This window comes from Ranitomeya variabilis, chromosome 4, assembly GCF_051348905.1.
Source record: "Ranitomeya variabilis isolate aRanVar5 chromosome 4, aRanVar5.hap1, whole genome shotgun sequence".
NCBI lineage: Eukaryota > Metazoa > Chordata > Amphibia > Anura > Dendrobatidae > Ranitomeya > Ranitomeya variabilis.
The window spans coordinates 773,390,195-773,409,253 of NC_135235.1; the positions used below are offsets into that span (position 1 = coordinate 773,390,195).

Genomic DNA, 19,059 nt, shown 5'->3' on the forward strand with positions numbered 1-19,059 from the left:
TGGTGTGGTCAGTGGAGGACAATTGGAAGGAGGGACCGCAGACAGACTTCCTAGGCCTAAAATAATAAAATAGGCTCTATGCAGTTTTAAATTGGTTACAGGGGTACACAGGCAGCATTGGTGTTGTCAGCGGAGGACAATTGGAAGGAGGGACCGCAGACAGACTTCTTAGGCCTAAAATAATAAAATAGGCTCTATGCAGCTTCCATTAGGTGTCAGGGGTACACAGGCAGCATTGGTGTGGTCAGTGGAGGACAATTGGAAGGAGGGACCGCAGACAGACTTCCTAGGCCTAAAATAATAAAATAGGCTCTATGCAGCTTCCATTAGGTGGCAGGGGTACACAGGCAGCATTGGTGTGGTCAGCGGAGGACAATTGGAAGGAGGGACCGCAGACAGACTTCCTAGGCCTAAAATAATAAAATAGGCTCTTTGCAGCTTCCATTAGGTGGCAGGGGTACACAGGCAGCATTGGTGTGGTCAGCGGAGGACAATTGGAATGAGGGACCGCAGACTTCCTAGGCCTAAAATAATAAAATAGGCTCTATGCAGCTTCCATTAGGTGGCACGGGTACACAGGCAGCATTGGTGTGGTCAGCAGAGGACAATTGGAAGGAGTGTCTGACACAGTAAGTACTCCGAGTCCCAAATCCTAAATTGATGTTAATGTATCCCAAAAAAAAAACAAAACAAAAAAAAAGGGTACAGGGGTGTGCTTCTATGCTGACTTTCAGACATTGTAATTGGGCTCAAAGTATTTACTGGTGTAAATGTAGGACAGGGCCCCTGACTATTTTAACTAGCATCATACATGTCAACAAATTGTTATTGTCTGTGCCAGGCATTGAAGGATTTCAGCGCATAGACTAAACAGTGGTGGAGCAGCGACAGATAATTTTGCCAGTGGTAGAGCACTGTTTGACCTTAGGGGGGGGACACTCTCTCCTGGCCGGCGGTACAAGCCCAGGGCCCCTCATGTTACAATGGTGTGTCTGACATTGGGTGCGCGCCACCACCGCCAGAGACACTTCATTGTACTATGAGGGACCCAGTGCCAGTGCTGTCGACCAAAAGTGGGCACACCCACCTCTTCAGACAAACGGCACTCTGACGGGTGCTTGCGACAAGTGGCGAGACCACGGCCCCGCGGGGGGAGTTAGGCCATTTAGGGAGGTGTAAACATGTCGTATGCTGGACAAACAGCAGCTGCAAATTAAGAGATTGGAACAGTAACACCAGTCCCAAAGCAAGACCTTTTCACAGGAAAGCTAGGTGTCAGCCGGGAAAGGTGGGGCAAAATAATTTGAAATCCATGAGTGGTTCATTTTAATGAAGGTTAGATCATCAACATTTTGGGTAGCCAGACGAGTCCTTTTTTCGGTCAGGATTGAACCAGCAGCACTGAATACTCTTTCTGATAGCACACTAGCTGCCGGGCAAGCAAGCTCCTGCAATGCATATTTGGCCAATTCAGGCCAGGTGTCTATTTTGGAGGCCCAGTAATCAAATGGGAATGACGGTTGAGGGAGAACATCGGTAATGGAGGAAAAATAGTTAGTAACCATACTGGACAAATGTCTCCTGTCACTTTGAATGGATGCTGCTGTACCTGTCCTGTCTGCGGTCATTGCGAAATCATTCCACAACCTGGTCAGAAAACCCCTCTGTCCTACGCCACTTCTGATCTGTGCACCTCTAACACCTCTGCCCTGTTGCCCCCTGCAGCTCGTGTGAGAACCATCACCGGCGCTGTGTGCTGGGAATGCCTGAATCAAACGGTCTACAAGAGTAGCTTGTTTGGTTGCCAATATCTGTTCGAGGTTCTCATGTGGCATGATATTTTGCAATTTGCCTTTATAGCGAGGATCAAGGAGGCAGGCCAACCAGTAATCGTCATCGGTCATCATTTATATAATGCGTGGGTCCCTTTTGAGGATACGCAAGGCATAATCCGCCATGTGGGCCAATGTTCCAGTTGTCAACTCAGTGCATATGCTGGGTTGAGGAGCACTTTCTGGCAAATCAACGTCACTTGTCTCCCTCAAAAACCTTGAACCCGGCCTTGCACCGCCAGCAGTTTCTATTGCCCCCTGAGAAGCTTCCTCATCCCAAAAATACTCATCCCCATCATCCTCCTCGTCCTCCTCCTACTCTTCGCCCGCCACCTCGTCCTGTAGACTTCCATGAGCAGACAATGGCTGACTGTCATCAAGACTTCCCTCGTCCTCGGCTGCAGACGCCTGTTCCTTTATGTGCGTCAAACTTTGCATCAGCAGACGCATTAGGGGGATGCTCATGCTTATTATGGCGTTGTCTGCACTAACCAGCCGTGTGCATTCCTCAAAACACTGAAGGACTTGACACAGGTCTTGGAGCTTCGACCACTGCACAGCTGACAACTCCATGTCTGCCATCCATCTGCCTGCCCGTGTATGTGTATCCTCCCACAAATACATAACAGCACGCCTCTGTTCGCACAGTCTATGAAGCATGTGCAGTGTGGAGTTCCACCTTGTTGCAACGTTGATGATTAGGCGATGCTGGGGAAGGTTCAAAGACCGCTGATGGTTCTGCATACGGCTGGAGTGTACGGGCGAACGGCGGATGTGAGAGCAAAGTCTGCGCATTTTCAGCAGCAGGTCAGGTAACCCCGGATAACTTTTCAGGAAGCACTGCACCACCAGGTTCAAGGTGTGAGCCAGGCAAGGAATGTGTTACAGTTGTGAAAGGGCTATGACAGCCATAAAATTCCTTCCGTTATCACTCACTACCTGGCCTGCCTCAAGATGTACAGTGCCCAGCCATGACTGAGTTTCTTGCTGCAAGAACTCGGACAGAACTTCCGCGGTGTGTCTGTTGTCGCCCAAACACTTCATTGCCAATACAGCCTGCTGACGCTTGCTACTAGCTGTTCCATAATCGGACACCTCGTGTGCTACAGTGGCAACTGTGGATGGAGTGGTCGTGCGACTGCGTTCTGTGGACGAGCTCTCGCTTCTGCTGGAGGACGAGGAGGAGGAGGGGTGACGAACGCCTACAGCCAACTGTTTCCTAGACCGTGGGCTAGGCAGAACTGTCCCAATATTACTGTCCCCTGTGGACCCTGCATCCACCACATTAACCCAGTGTGCCGTGATGGAGACGTAACGCCCCTGGCCATGCCTACTGCTCCATGCATCTGTTGTCAGGTGCACCTTTCTACTGACAGATTGCCTGAGCGCATGGACAATGCGGTCTTTTACATGCTGGTGGAGGGCTGGGATGGCTTTTCTGGAAAAAAAGTGTCGACTGGGTAGCTCGTAGCGTAGTACAGCATAGTCCATCAGGGCTTTGAAAGCTTCGCTTTCAACTAACAGGTAGGGCATCATCTCTAACGAGATTAGTCTAGCAATGTGGGCGTTCAAACCCTGTGTACGCGGATGCGAGGATGAGTACTTCCTTTTCCTAACGAGAGTCTCATGTAGGGTGAGCTGGACTGGAGAGCTGCATAGGGTGGAACTAGCGGGGGTGCCGGTGGACGTGGGTGACTGAGAGAAGGTTGGTGATGGTATTCTTGCTGTTGCCCTACATACAGTTTTTGCTACCACGAACCTGGTGATTCCATGATGACTGCTTTGTCATTGCGACGAAACCTTCACATTACCTGCAGGTGGTGTGGTAAACGGTGGGCTTACAGTGAGGGAAGGGATGTCGCGTTGCTGACTAGCTTCATTGTGAGAGGGTGCTACAACGTTAAGGGACGTTTGGTAGTTTGTCCAGGCTTGCAAGTGCATGGTGGTTAAATGTCTATGCATGCAACTTGTATTTACATTTTTAACATTCTGACCTCTGCTGAAGGTCCTTGAGCATTTCTTACAGATGACTTTGCGCTGATCATTGGGATCTTGGTTAAAAAAATTCCAGACTGCTCTCTTCCTATCGGATACCTTTTCAGGCATTGCACACTGAGCTACTTTAACCTGATGGCCACGCTGTCCTACAACTGGTTTTGGTTTTGCCACATGTTTTTGGCCAGATACGGGCCTGCCAGATGGAACCTGTTGCGATGTTGATGACTGCTGCGGCTCCTCCTCCTCCGCTTCAGAGCTACTGCCGCCTGCACCCTGTTCCTCCAATGGCTGCCAATCGGGGTCAACAACTGGGTCATCTATGACCTCCTCTTCTATGTCCTGTGCACCTTCCTCTGGGTCACCGTGTAAGCCGGTGCTATAGCGTTCATGACGGGGCTCCATAGTCTCATCGGGGTCAGATTCTGTATCAGTACAATGCGAGGGCAATGTTCTGATCTGAGTCAAAGGAACAGCATAATAATCTGGCTGTGCATCTGTGCACTCCATGTCCGATTCATCTTGTAATGGGCATGGCCTGTTAACAATTTCCCTTTCTAACCCAGGCACGGTATGTGTAAAGAGCTCCATGGAGTAACAAGTTGTGTCGCCTGACACATCCTTCACTGTTGTTCTGGGTGAAGGACACAAGGAAGCGACTTGTTCCTGACCGGGAGCATCCACTGACGATGCACTGCTCTGACATTTGGCACTTTCCGAGGAGGAGGCGAAAGAGCTAGAGGCAGAGTCAGCAATGAAAACCAATACTTGTTTCTCCTGCTCCGGCTTCAAAAGCGGTTTTCCTACTCCCAGAAAAGGGAGCCTTCGAGGCCTTGTGTAGCCAGACGATGACGCTGGCTCAACAACTCGAGACTTAGGGGCTATATTGCTTTTCCCACGACCACCTGATGCTCCACGACCACCACCACTACCATCATTACCAGCTGGCAATGAACGCCCATGGCCACGACCTCTTCCACCAGACTTCCTCATTCTTGGAAAAATGTTACCAAACTAACAACCGTTATGTGGTCCTTTAAAACCAGGTACAAGGTGTACGTGAACTTGTTGTGAATTTAAATCTCCCTTTTTTTGGGTGGGAGAATGCAGTGAAAAATCAGGCCCACTAAATTACACTACACTGTTTGATTGGCAAAAAGAGGCTGGCAGATATGGCAGACTGGCAGTAACAGGAGTGACGCAGATAAAAACACTGGCAATAGAAATGTCCCTCTTTATGTGTGGGAGAATGCAGGGAAAAATCAGGCCCACTGTATTACACAATACACAGTTTGATTGGCAGAAAGAGGCTGGCAGATATGGCATTAGCCGGAATGACGCAGATGCACACACTGGCAAAAGAAATGTCCCTTTTTTTGGGTGGGAGAATGCAGTGAAAAATCAGGCCCACTGTATTACACTACACTGTTTGATTGGCAGAAAGAGGCTGGCAGATATGACACTGACAGGACTGACACAGATGCACACACTGGCAATAGAAATGTCCCTCTTTTTTTTATATGGGAGACAAGGGATTGAATCAGGCCCACTATATCACGGTATAGTACCTGTGGCACAAAATGACTGACGGATACCACAGACAGCACTCGCACAGATGCACAGGTTTGGCAAGATTATTCTCCCTTTATTTTATTTTTTGGGGGGGATACAGTATGTGAGACAAGTGATTTAATCAGGCCCACTGTTATACAGTAGGTTTTCTGTGGCAGAAAATGAAAGACAGATGCCACACACAGGACTGGCACTGATGCAGATTTGCCAATCTTAATCTCCCACTTTTATTTTTTTTCTGGGAGAATTGTGAATAAATCTGGGCCACTGTATTAGAGTATATTTTTAGTGGCAGAAAGTGGCTTGAAGAGATATAACCCAAAAAAAAAAAGGGACTGTACTACAATTACTATCTCCCTACAGTAATCTCAGAAAAGTATGTCAGGCCGCAATAAAAAGGACTGCTGCACACAAGTCAAAAGTGTGGACAAACAAACAAGATAGCTGTGCAGAAAGGAAGGAGCAACAGGATTTGTGCTTTGAAAAAAGCAGTTGGTTTGCACAGCGGCGTACACACAGCAACGCAGCGATCAGGGAGCCTTATAAGCTACAGAGCTGATGAAGAGAAATCGAGCCTCCACTGTCCCAAAAAGAAAAGGTGGTGTTGGAAAGTGGAAATCGCTACAGCACAAGCGGTTGTGGGGTCAATTTACCTTGCCTAATGCTATCCCTGCTTCTGATGAAGCGGCAGCAACCTCTCCCTACGCTCACATCAGCAGCAGTAAGATGGCGGTCGGCATGCACGCCCCTTTATAGCCCCTGTGACGCCGCAGAAAGCAAGCCAATCACTGCCATGCCCTTCTCTAAGATGGTGGGGACCAGGACCTATGTCATCACGCTGCCCACACTCTGCGTCCTCCTTCATTGCTGAGAAATGGCGCTGAAAGCGTCATGGGAAACGCGACTTTGGCGCGAAGATCGTGTACCGCATGGCCGATCCCACGCTGGAATCGGATCGGGTTTCATGAAACCCGACTTTGCCAAAAGTCGGCGACTTTTGAAAATGACCGATCCGTTTCGCTCAACCCTAGTCTGCAGGTGTGACTTTGCGTTTGCAGAGCCCCTAATGTACCTAAACAGTAGAAACCCCCCACAAGTGACCCCATATTGGAAACTAGACCCCCCAAGGAACTTATCTAGATGTATTGTGAGAACTTTGAACCCCCAAGTGTTTCACTACAGTTTACAACGCAGAGCCGTGAAAATAAAAAATCTTTTTTTTTCCACAAAAATTATTTTTTAGCCCCCAGTTTTGTATTTTTCCAAGGGTAACAGGAGAAATTGGACCCCAAAACTTGTTGTACAATGTGTCCTGAGTACGCTGATGCCCCATATGTTGGGGTACACCCCTGTTTGGGCACACGGGAGAGCTCGGAAGGGAAGGAGCACTGTTTTACTTTTTCAACGCAGAATTGGCTGGAATTGAGATCGGACGCCATGTCGCGTTTGGAGAGCCCCTGATGTGCCTAAACAATGGAAACCCCCGTAGTATAACTGAAACCCTAATCCAAACACATCCCTAACCCGGTAACCCTAACCACACCCCTAACCCTGACACACCCCCTAACCCTAATCCCAACCCTATTCCCAAACATAAATGTAATCTAAACCCTAACCCTAAGGCCATGTGCACACGTTCAGTATTTTTCGCGTTTTTTTCGCGTTTTTATCACGTTTTTATAGCGAAAAAACGCGAAAAAAATGCTAACATATGCCTCCCATTATTTTCAGTGTATTCCGCATTTTTTGTGCAAATGTAGCCTTTTTTTCCGCGAAAAAATCGCATCGCGGGAAAAAAAGCAACATGTTCATTAAAATGCGGAATTTCAGGGGATTCCGCACACCTAGGAGTGCATTGATCTGCTTACTTCCCGCACGGGGCTGTGCACACCATGCGGGAAGTAAGCAGATTATGTGCGGTTGGTACCCAGGGTGGAGGAGAGGAGACTCTCCTCCATGGACTGGGCACCATATAATTGGTCAAAAAAAAAGAATTAAAATAAAAAATAGTCATATACTCACCTTCGATGTCTTCCCGCCTCTCCGCTGCATGCTGCCGCTTCGGTTTCTATAGCTGGTGTGCAGTGAAGGACCTGCGATGATGTCGCGGTCTTGTGATTGGTCGAGACCGGTCATGTGACCGCTCACGTGACCGCGACGTCATGGAAGGTCCTGAACCACACCGGCATCTATAGGAACAGACGCCTGCAGGTGAGTATAACCATTTTTTAATTTTTTTATTATTTATAAACATTCTATCTTTTACTATAGATGCTGCATAGGGTTTTCAAACGCTATGTTTGACAAGTGTGACCAACTGTCAGTCAGTTTTCCAAGCGATGCTACAGATCGCTTGGAAAATGCTAGCATTATGCAAGCTAATTACGCTTGCAGAATGCTAGAAAAAAACGGAAAAAAAACGCAAAAAAAAAAATGCGGATTTCTTGCAGAAAATTTCCGGTTTTCTTCAGGAAATTTCTGCAAGAAATCCGGACGTGTGCACATACCCTAACTTTAGCCCCAACCCTAACCCTAACTTTAGCCCCAACCCTATCTGTAGCCTTAACCCTAGCAGCAACCCTAGCCCTAACCCTAGCCCTAACCCTAATGGGAAAATGGAAATAAATACATTTTTTTAATTTTTCGCTAACTAAGGGGGTGATGAAGGGGGGTTTGATTTACTTTTATAGCTGTTTTTTTAGCAAATTTTTATGATTGGCAGCCGTCACACACTGAAAGACGCTTTTTATTGCAAAAAATATTTTTTGCGTTACCACATTTTGAGAGCTATAATTTTTCTATATTTTGATCCACAGAGTCATGTGAGGTCTTGTTTTTTGCGGGACGAGTTGATGTTTTTAATGGTAACATTTTTGGGCATGTGACATTTTTTCATTGCTTTTTATTCCGATTTTTGTGAGGCAGAATGACCAAAAACCAGCTATTCATGAATTTCTTTTGGGAGAGGCGTTTATACCGTTCCACGTTTGGTAAAATGGATAAAGCAGTTTTATTCTTCGGGTCAGTACGATTACAGCAATACCTCTTTTATATCATTTTTTTATGTTTGGGCGCTTTTATACGATAAAAACTATTTTATAGAAAAAATTATTATTTTTGCATCGCTTTATTCTGAGGACTATATAACTTTTTTATTTTTTCTTTGATGATGCTGTCTGGCAGCTCGTTTTTTGCGGGACAAGATGACGTTTTTAGCGGTACCATGGTTATTTATATCCGTCTTTTTAATCGCGTGTTATTCCACTTTTTGTTTGGCGGTATGATAATAAAGCGTTGGTTTTTTTTTTTTTTTTACGGTGTTCACTGAAGGGGTTAACCAGTGGGCAGTTTTATAGGTCGGGCCGTTACGGACTTGGCGATACTAAATATGTGTACTTTTATAGTTTTTTTTTATTTAGATAAAGAAATATATTTATAGGAACAATGTATATATATATATATATATTTTTTGGGGGGGGGGATTTTTTTTTTTTATTTTTCTTACACATGTGCATATTTTTTTTTTTTACAATATAACATTGCCCCGGGGGGGCATCATGTTATAGTGTAAGATCACCGATCTGACAGTTTGCACAGCACTGTGCCAGATCGGCGATCTGACATGCACAGCTCCAGGCTTACCAGCGCCTTCACTGAGCAGGCGCTGTGAAGCCACCTCCCTGCAGGACCCGGATGCCGCGGCCATTTTGGATCTGTGCCCGCTGCAGCGAGGAGGAGGTAAGGCTACGTTCACATTTGCGTTGTGCGCCGCAGCGTCGGCGACGCAACGCACAACGCAAATGTGAACGCATGCACAACGCTACGTTTTGCGCCGCATGCGTCCTTTTTTTCATTGATTTTGGACGCAGCAAAAATGCAACTTGCTGCGTCCTCTGCGCCCGGACGCGTGTGCCGCAGTGAAGCATGCGGCGCAAAACGCAAGTGCGACGCATGTCCATGCGCCCCCATGTTAAATATAGGGGTGCATGATGCATGCGGCGACGCTGCGGCGCTGACCGCAAATGTGAACGTAGACTAAGAGACCCTCAGAGCAACGCGATCACATTGCGATGCTTCCCTATACCGCCGGAACACTGCGATCATATTTGATCGCAGTGTACCGGGGTTATTGTGTCGGGGCGGTCCGTGACCGCTCCTGGCACATAGTGCCGGATGTCAGCTGCGATAGTCAGCTGACACCCGGCCGCACTCCCCACGTGAGCGCGGCTGATCGCTCTGGACTCACTATTCCGTCCTTGGGAAGTAGGGCCCACCCCACATGGATGGAATAGTACGTCCAATGACAGAAAGGGGTTAAACGAGGGGTATCAACAATTTTGACCACGTGTGTAGGAGGAGTGAATATGTTGACTCCACAGCCACTTTCCAGAAATTAGCACGAAGTGGATGTGAAAATTACACATTTCCTATTTTATTACCAAGCACATAGTGCGCAGATTGTGCTCCAGGAGACACACACCACAGATTAAGTGGATTCTTCTCAATATAATATTGCTAAATACAAGGATCCTAAATGTTGTTTGAACACACTGCAAGACTCAGAAGTGAGAGCGGATTTTGCTGGATTGGTTTAAAGAAATGCTGTTACTTTTCAACAGCCTTTGAGCCACTAGTTGTGTGGGATCCTCTGTTTTTCCATTGACAGATGATAGACCTGAGTGGGGACTTGTTTTTTGTGAGATGAGAATTGGTATTTTTTGCGCCTACATAACATTGATTGGTTTCTTTTTATTCGATATTTGGGAGGCAGAATGAACAAACTGTTGAACACCGCGCACTACTGGTTCATCAAACATGGTTTTCTATTAGACTGTGAACTGTCATTGTCTTGGTAAATAAATTAAAGTTTTTCACATACAACCTCTGGCAAAAATTATGAAATCATTGGCCTTGGAGGATGTTCATTCAGTTGTTTAATTTTGTAGAAAAAAAAAGGAGATCACAGACATAGCACAAAACTACAGTCATTTCAAATGGCAACTTTCTGGCTTTAAGAAACACTAAAAGAAATCAAGAACAAAAAATGTGGTAGTCAGTTATGGTTACTTTTTAACTAAGCATAGGGGAAAAATTATGGAATCACTCAATTCTGAAGAAAAAATTATGGAATCATGAAAAACAAACAAAAAAACACTCCAAAACATCACCAGTGTTACAGAACTGCAACACAGAACTAGGATAGAAAGGTGAAAACTGACCCTGCACTGAGACTAGGCTGATGCCCTAAGACTGAGTGGGCGACATATTCCTTGCGAATAGACCCACTGAAGATCCTAGGTTAATCTCAGTAAAGACCTATAGATAGGGGGAAGGAGGTCCCTGAAAGATCTAAGGGCTGGATATAAAAACAGGTCACCTCCTAATAGAAAACACAGAGACAGCTGCAGAAACCAACTGAAAACAGAAACTAAAGATAGCAGAACCAGAGATCCCAGAACTGCGCAATATCAAACACAGAAAGCTATCAAAGCACCTAGCCAGAACTCTAGCGGATTAACACTGTTGTCCAGCAAGGAATGGGAGGCAGGTACTGGGTAAAAAAGGGTGATATAATCACCTGACCTAAGGCAACCCTGCACTAGGGGAAAAAAACAGCAGACAGAAAACCACAACAAGATGGTGGATGGTCAAAAACAAAACAGATTCTAACAACTAGTATTTTGTTGCACCACCTCTGGCTTTTATTACAGCTTTCAGTCTCTGAGGCATGGACTTAATGAGTGTCACACAGGACTCTTCATCAGTGTGGCTCCAACTTTCTCTGATTGCTGTGGCCAGATCAGCTTTGCAGGTTGGAGCCTTGTCATGGACCATTTTCTTCAACTTCCACCAAAGATTTTCAACTGGATTGAGATCTGGACTATTTGCAGGCCATTCCATTGACCTTATGTGTCTGTTTTTTCAAGGAATGTTTTCACAGTTTTTGCTCTATGGCAGGATGCATTTTCATCTTGAAAAATTATTTAATCATCCCCAAACATCCTTTCAATTGATGGGATAAGAAAAGTGTCCAAAATATCAACATAAACTTGTGCATTTATTGAAGGTGTAATGACAGCCATCTCCCCAGTGCCTTTACCTGACATGCAGCCCCATATCATCAATGACTCTGGAAATTTGCATGTTCTCTTCAGGCAGTCATCTTTATAAATCTCATTGGAACGGCACCAAACAAAATTTATAGCATCATCACCTTGCCCAATGCAGATTTGTGATTCATCACTGAATATGACTTTCATCCAGTCATCCACAGTCCACGATTGCTTTTCCTTAGCCCATTGTAACCTTGTTTTTTCTGTTTAAGTGTTAATGATGGCTTTCGTTTATCTTTTCTGTATGTACAGTAAATCCCATTTCCTTTAAATGGTCTCTTACAGTTCGGTCACAGACGTTGACTCCAGTTTCCTCCCATTCGTTCCTCATTTGTTTTGTTGTGCATTTCCTGTTTTGGAGACATATTGCTTGAAGTTTCCGGTCTTGACTCTTTGATGTTTTCCTTGGTCTACCAGTATGTTTGCCTTTAACAACCGTCCCATGTTGTTTGCATTTGGTCCAGATTTTAGACACATCTGACTGTGAACAACCAACATCTTTTGCAACATTGCGTGATGATTTACCCTCAGAGTTTGATAATCCTCTCCTTTGTTTCAGTTGACATCTCTCCTGTTGGAGCCATGATTCATGTCAGTCCACTTGGTAGTATAGAAGAATAGGAGACAAAAAAGCGCAAATAGGGTCTTATCCTCAGGACTGCTCTTAAAGAATTATGAGAGAACTGCTCACCTGATGGTGCAAAGTAAAGGCGTGTAATTTGTCAGCTGCTGCAGATCCACAGGTCGGCGCTGCGACCTCTTAGAGACGTTATAATAGATGAATGTGGATAAAATCTGCGCTGCTGTGACAAATAATGAATCCAGATATAGTTGTAAGGTGTTCGGGTGGTTTATTCAACACGTTTCGAAGCTCATGGCTTCTTCTTCAGGAAGTTTCCACACAAAGATATGGCACATCGTACTGTTGCCTCGCTTATATACATACAAAATTCAAAAAACGGCGCCAAACAATCTTCTGACATGTGACAGACAATGTCAAAGTTCAAAAAAGCCATATTACATTAGAATAAGCTGTTTTTAACATGTTTGTGAATCGTTGATATCATGATTACAATTGATGAACAATTTAATACAGTTTCAATCATTTTTCAGAGTCCAGGACGGAAGAAAAAATAAAAAGAAAAAAGAAAATGTGTGCAAAATGGCGGGACAAGAACTTGTTTGGTGGTATAAACAATCCCCATTCTGCTCCCTCCACTATACATCTCGCCACGAGAGAAGTTGTTCCTGATGAATGGAATCGGCCAACACCCTTCTATATAAAATTCATGTATATTTGCAATTATTTATTAAATAATGTTTTTTTAAAATGTAAATTTAATAAAATTAATAAAATATAACAATAAAATTCTCCTTTTGGGATTATTTTTTCTTTAATGGATTCTTCTAATAAGGTACTAGTTTTGATAATTGTGGTGAGATTTTTAAAAACAAAATTCCAAAAGGACAATTTTATTGTTATATTTTATTAATTTTATTAAGTCCACTTGGTGCAACAGATCTCCTTTTTAGATGCAGAATAATGAGCAGATCTAATTTGATGCAGGTGTTATTTTGGGGTATGAAAATTTACAGGGTGATTCCATAATTTTTTCCTGAGAATTGAGTGATTCCATAATTTTTCACCTATGCTTGGTTAAAAAAAAGTAACCAATACTGACTACCACATTTTTTGTTCTTGATTTCTTTTATTGTTGTTTAAAGCCAGAAAGTTGTGTTTTTTTCCTACAAAATTAAACAACTGAATGGACATCCTCCAAGGCCGGTGATTCCATAATTTTTGCCAGGGATTGTAGCTTGCCATTTTTATTGACAGTTTAAGTAGAAATGTTCAACAATATAAAATTCAAGGATATTTTATTTTTCTCTTAGCAGATGGCTGTACCAGGAGTACAGAGGGACAGATGACCTCTTCAGTTTTTAAATCTGATGATCTTGAGATCCTACAAGATACAACTGAACTGATTGCTGTTACTCCAGATATATCATCATCCATTCACAGCAAAGATCTGTCATCTGATCCTATGAAACAGGTCCCATCTTCTGATTCATTACTGAATACTAAGGAAAATCAAAGTCACAAAAGAGGCATTAAAAAACAAGCTGCTCCTAAAGCAAATAAGTCATTTTCCTGTTCAGAATGTGGGAAATGTTTTAGCCTGAAAGGGAATCTTGTTATTCACCATAGAACTCACACAGGAGAGAAGCCTTTTTCCTGTTCAGAATGTGGGAAATGTTTTAACCGGAAATCAGATTTGGTTAATCACCAGAGAATTCACACAGGGGAGAAGCCTTTTTCCTGTTCAGAATGTGGAAAATGTTTTAAATGGAAAAAAAATGTTGATAGCCATCAAAGAACCCACACAGGGGAAAAACCTTTTGCCTGTTCAGAATGTGGGAAATGTTTTAACCAGAAATGTCATCTTGTTAGTCACCAGAGAACTCACACAGGGCAGAAGCCTTTTTCCTGTCCAGAATGTGGGAAATGTTTTAAATGGAAAGTAGATTTGGTTAATCACCATAGAACTCACACGGGGGAGAAGCCTTTTTCCTGTTCAGAATGTGGGAAATGTTTTAACAAAAAGCGGCTTCTTGTTAGACATCAGAGCAGTCACAAAGAGGAGAAGCCTTTTTCCTGTTCAGAATGTGGGAAATGTTTTATCCATAAATCAGATTTGGTTAGGCACCACAGAACTCACACAGGGGAGAAGCCTTTTTCCTGTTCAGAATGTGGGAAATGTTTTAACCAGAAATGGAATCTTGTTAGTCACCAGATAGTTCACAAAGAGGAGAAGCCTTTTTCCTGTTCAGAATGTGGAAAATGTTTTAACCAGAAAAGGCAAATTGTTAAGCACTGGAGAACTCACACAGGGGAGAAGCCTTTTTCCTGTTCAGAATGTGGGAAATGTTTTATCCAGAAATCAGATTTGGTTAGGCACCATAGAACTCACACAGGGGAGAATCATTTTTCCTGTTCAGAATGTCCCAATACATCAAAATATCCAAGATGTTCAAATACAGCGACTGAAATCAAGACATCCACTCATCCGAACCGCAATTACCCTGTATGAACATGATTTCAATTTAGAAGAGAAATGGCGTGAACTTTGGGTCAGTGCAGTAGACGGTGAGCCTCAAACGTTTCCTCACTTTCAAAATCCACCACCAGGCTTCAATCTGCCAAGGAAAACCTGGGTCACTTTGAATCGTATCAGAACAAACTTTGGTGTCTGTGCAGATCTTATGCATAAGTGAGGAAAATCTGACTCTCCTGCCTGTGACTGTGGAGCTGACCATCAAACAATTCAGCACATTGTCGAGGAATGTCCCCTCAGATCTTATACTGGTGACAAGAATGATTTCTATTCTGGAAATGACAATGTTATTGCATACATAGAAAATCTCGATATCCGACTCTGATTTCTGTTCCTTTGTTCTTTTCAATCACTGTTTAACATATATTTAAACATCATATAAGAATACATAAAAGATAATTTGATTAAATAAATGTTCAGAATGTGGGAAATGTTTTATCCAGAAATCATATTTAGTTAGTCACCAGAGAACTCACACAGGGGAGAAACCATTTTCCTGTTCAGAATGTGGGAAATGTTTTAAATGGAAAGTGCTTCTTGTTAGACATCAGAGCAGTCACACAGAGGAGAAGCCTTTTACATTTTCTTAATGTGGGAAATATTTTACTTGGAAATCAACTGTTAATAAACATCAGAGACGTCACATAGGGGAGAGGCCTTATTTATGTTCATAATGTTGGAATAGTTTTAACCAAAATTGAATCTTCCAAAATGGGTTGTCTCTTGTCATTCCTCATGTTTGCTGACAAAAGGATGAAACTAAACTTTATTAATTCCAGATGTAAAACTATACCCATAATTCACCCCCTGAAGATTATTCAGTAGGTGACTAATAGAAAAAAACACGTACCCCACAGTTCAGTATATAGGATGAGGTGACGTATACACACTCACTCTACAAGCCTCTCATTTCTACGAGTTTCATCGTCCTCACCAAAGGCGACTCATCAGGAGACTATTTAATATTGACCTATATTCAAGTGAGACTAGACAAAATAAAATCAAATCATGTTATCCGAAACAGTCAGAAAACCAGCCACATATTGGCAGATCCCAGACCTCAAACTATATACTTCGTAAGTTTATAAGCCACTCCAGTGTCAGGAATAGATCGTATGTGACAAATACAGTATAATTCTTCTGTTTTCCTCCTATAGGGACTGCCCTAGTTTGGTATTGTAACAGCTGTTAATTAGTAGTGCAGACAAATTGTCCTAGAATAAACTCCGTTTTATTCAGTCGCCATGACAGCACAAACGAGAGAGGGAATCCGCCCTTCAGGGACAGGAAACCTACAGACATAAAAAGGGCGGTACCTCTCTCCCACGTCAGTTTGGTTTCCTGTCCCTGACAGGGGAACCTCTTCAGGCTGGCCTCATGAAGAAGGTCGAAGAATGAAGGTCCCACTCCTGACAGACCGGTACAGGTAGCGGGGGTCCCCTACCTCGGCCTGGTCAGGTGGATGGAGGCACCACACGGCAGGGGGACTGTTCGTGTAGGTGACAGCAGGAGGAAGCGGCTCTGGTGTGGATGAGCTAGCTTCTGCGGTGTCCGCGCCTGGTGAGTATAAGGTTCTCGTAGGGTCGTGTCTGCTGGAACCTGGGGTCTGCCACCACCTGCGCTGGTGCCGACATCGGCTGGGGAGTGGGGCCATCCTTGTCCGGCGTGTCTACTCCCTGCGCCGCAGCCGCGACCGGAAGGGGCGTGTCCGGATGACGCGGCGGGCTGCGCGGGTGGATGACGCGGCCGGGCATGCGCGGTGGCGCTTTCTGCCCGGCTAATGGCGGCGCCCGGCGTTTTGAAGGGGGTTGGTCCTCGAGGTCTCCGGCGCTGAGACACGGCTCGGGCGGCGGACCGGAACCAATCGGCAGGTCCGGGCGGCGGACACCTGAAGTATTCCCTGCTGGCCCCGGCTGGGGGCGGTACCTAGGGGGTTTTTAAGGCGTGCACGTGGGCTACAGCGTGTTCCTGACCGTCTATCCATCATGGAGTCGCCGGAAGGAACAGCGCAGAGCAGTGAGCAACAGCAGCCACTAGAGCAGCCTCAGGCAGAAAAGCCTTTGAGGAGCTCCCAGCGACGTGCTAATGATAGTCGTGCTGGTGGAGCTAAAGAGTCCCGATCATCAAAGTCCTCAGGCCGTAAAAGTTTGTCGGCTTCGAAGGACCCCCCGAATACGGTACCACTCATTACTGGCGGGGTAAGTGATCTACGTGAATGTTTAGGTATTGATCATTGTTCCCCTTATATTCCCTCTCTCCTTATTAGGGGAGAAAGTGTGTATCTAAGGCCAAACATAGGCAATGTGCCGAATGTGCGCAGCCGCTTCCGGATGGGCACGAAAAGAGATTGTGTAAATCCTGTGTTCAACGATTGCTTGAGGAAGAGGCTCCTGATCTGACCTCTACAATAAGGAAGATGGTCAGACAAGAAGTCCGAAGTTCTGTGAGGTCTAGATCTCGTATAACGGAAATTGGGAAGTCATCCCCTGTATCAGAAGTGGGTTCGGACTCAGGGGAGCTCAGCTCAGGGTCCCTCCCGTCTTCTTCCTCCTCTGAGGAAATGGAATCTGGTCGAGCCTGTTTGTCCCTTGATAGGGTTAACCATCTGGTTAAAGCAGTCAACAGTACAATGGGGATAGAGGACACCCAGTCAGAGTGCTCTATTCAAGACGTAATGTTCAGAGGTATTGAGCGGAAATCCCGAAGGGCCTTTCCAGTGGTGGACAAAATTAAGACATTGATCTCAAAAGAGTGGAAGAAGCCCGAGAGAAAGGGGTCACTTCTGCCAGCATTTAAAAGGAGATATCCTTTCGGGGAGGAGGCTTCATCCTCTTGGGATAAGGTCCCGAAACTAGATGCAGCAGTTGCCAAGGTGTGCAAGAAAACATCTCTTCCCTTTGATGATTTGGGGAACCTAAAGGACCCCTTAGATAGGAAAGCCGATATCTTCCTCAAAGGGGCCTGGGAGACTTCGGCTGGATCCTTGAGACCAGCTATAACAGCCACCTGTACGGCTTGGTCCCTAATGGTGTGGTTAGGTCACCTTGAAGATCAGCTCAAGGATAAAGTTCCAAGGACTGAAATATTATCCTCTATGCCCATAATCCAAGATGCTGCAGCTTTCCTTTCGGACGCATCAGCGGACTCGGTCAGGTTAGCCGCCAGATCCTCAGCATTATCCAACGCAGCCCGGAGAGCGCTATGGATTAAATGTTGGTCAGGGGACTTACAGGCCAGAACTAAGCTGTGTAGCATTCCCTGTGATGGAGCTCATTTATTCGGCCCGGTCCTAGATGAGCTTTTAGAGAAAGCGGGAGATAATAAAAAACGCTTCCCTTTTCTTGGAAGACCCTTCCACAGACGGGACTACAATAGAGCTTGGTCTAACCGCAGAAGGTCATATAGAGATTCTAACAGGGAGTCTGCTAGATACAACAGCAACAGGAGAAGGGGTAAAGGATTTATCTTCAATCCTTCACGAGATTCTAAGAAACCACAATGACGGGAGGTCCAGGTGGGGGGTAGGCTTTTGGCCTTCTACCCGGCCTGGGCACAGATCACGAACAGTCCATGGATTTTGAGCATTGTGGAAAAAGGCCTAAGGTTCGATTTTTATCATATTCCTCGGGACAAGTTTATGTTGACACCTGTTCGTTCCTCCTCTACAGAGCAGCTGGCGCTGGAGTCAGAGGTCCGAGAACTTCAACAGAAGAAGGTTCTAATCAGAGTCCCTACAGGAGAGGAAGGTAGGGGGGTTCTATTCCCCTCTTTTCCTGATCAAAAAGCCAGACGGCTCATATCGCACTATTATTAATTTGAAAGACCTGAACAATTTCTTGATGGTTCCATCCTTCAAGATGGAATCGGTTAAAACAGCAATAAAATTACTCTTTAACCATTGCTTTGTGGTCGTCTTGGACCTCAAAGATGCTTACTACCATGTTCCAATACATGTAGAACATCAAAGATTTCTTAGGGTGGCGGTTTCACTTGCCGGCACGGTAGAGCATTTTCAATATCGGGCGCTTCCCTTCGGAGTCGCGGTCGCACCCCGGGTGTTCACAAAAATTATGGTGGAAGTTATGGCACACCTGCATGAACAGGACATACTAATAGTCCCATACCTTGATGATCTACTAATTGTGGGTCATTCAGAGTCACATTGCAGGGACCAGCTAGAAAAGGTGATGAGGGCATTGCACAGGCTAGGCTGGATTGTCAACCTGAAAAAATCGCGTCTACAGCCTCTAAAATCTCAGGAGTTTCTGGGGTTTGTGATAGACTCTAGTCGACAGGAATGTCGCCTGCCGGACTCAAAAGTAGCTAAGATTCAGCATCTAGTCACTAGGGCAATTGACAACCCCTTAGTGTCTGTAAGAAATGCTATGTCTCTCTTGGGTTCTCTCACATCTTGTATCCCGGCGGTTCTCT

The 19,059-nt window shown here is 45.0% G+C and overlaps 1 protein-coding gene across 1 annotated transcript in view; it reads left to right on the forward strand.

The window, feature by feature from the left end:
- The window catches only part of LOC143766953 (uncharacterized), a 57,122-nt gene extending 41,854 nt beyond the window's left edge, over positions 1-15,268 (forward strand). The window contains exon 7 of the mRNA XM_077254972.1: positions 13,406-15,268. Coding sequence (XP_077111087.1) covers positions 13,406-14,604 — 1,199 coding nt within the window. The 3' untranslated portion in view covers positions 14,605-15,268. The remainder of the gene's footprint in view (positions 1-13,405) is intronic.
- The last annotated feature ends 3,791 nt before the right edge of the window (positions 15,269-19,059 follow it).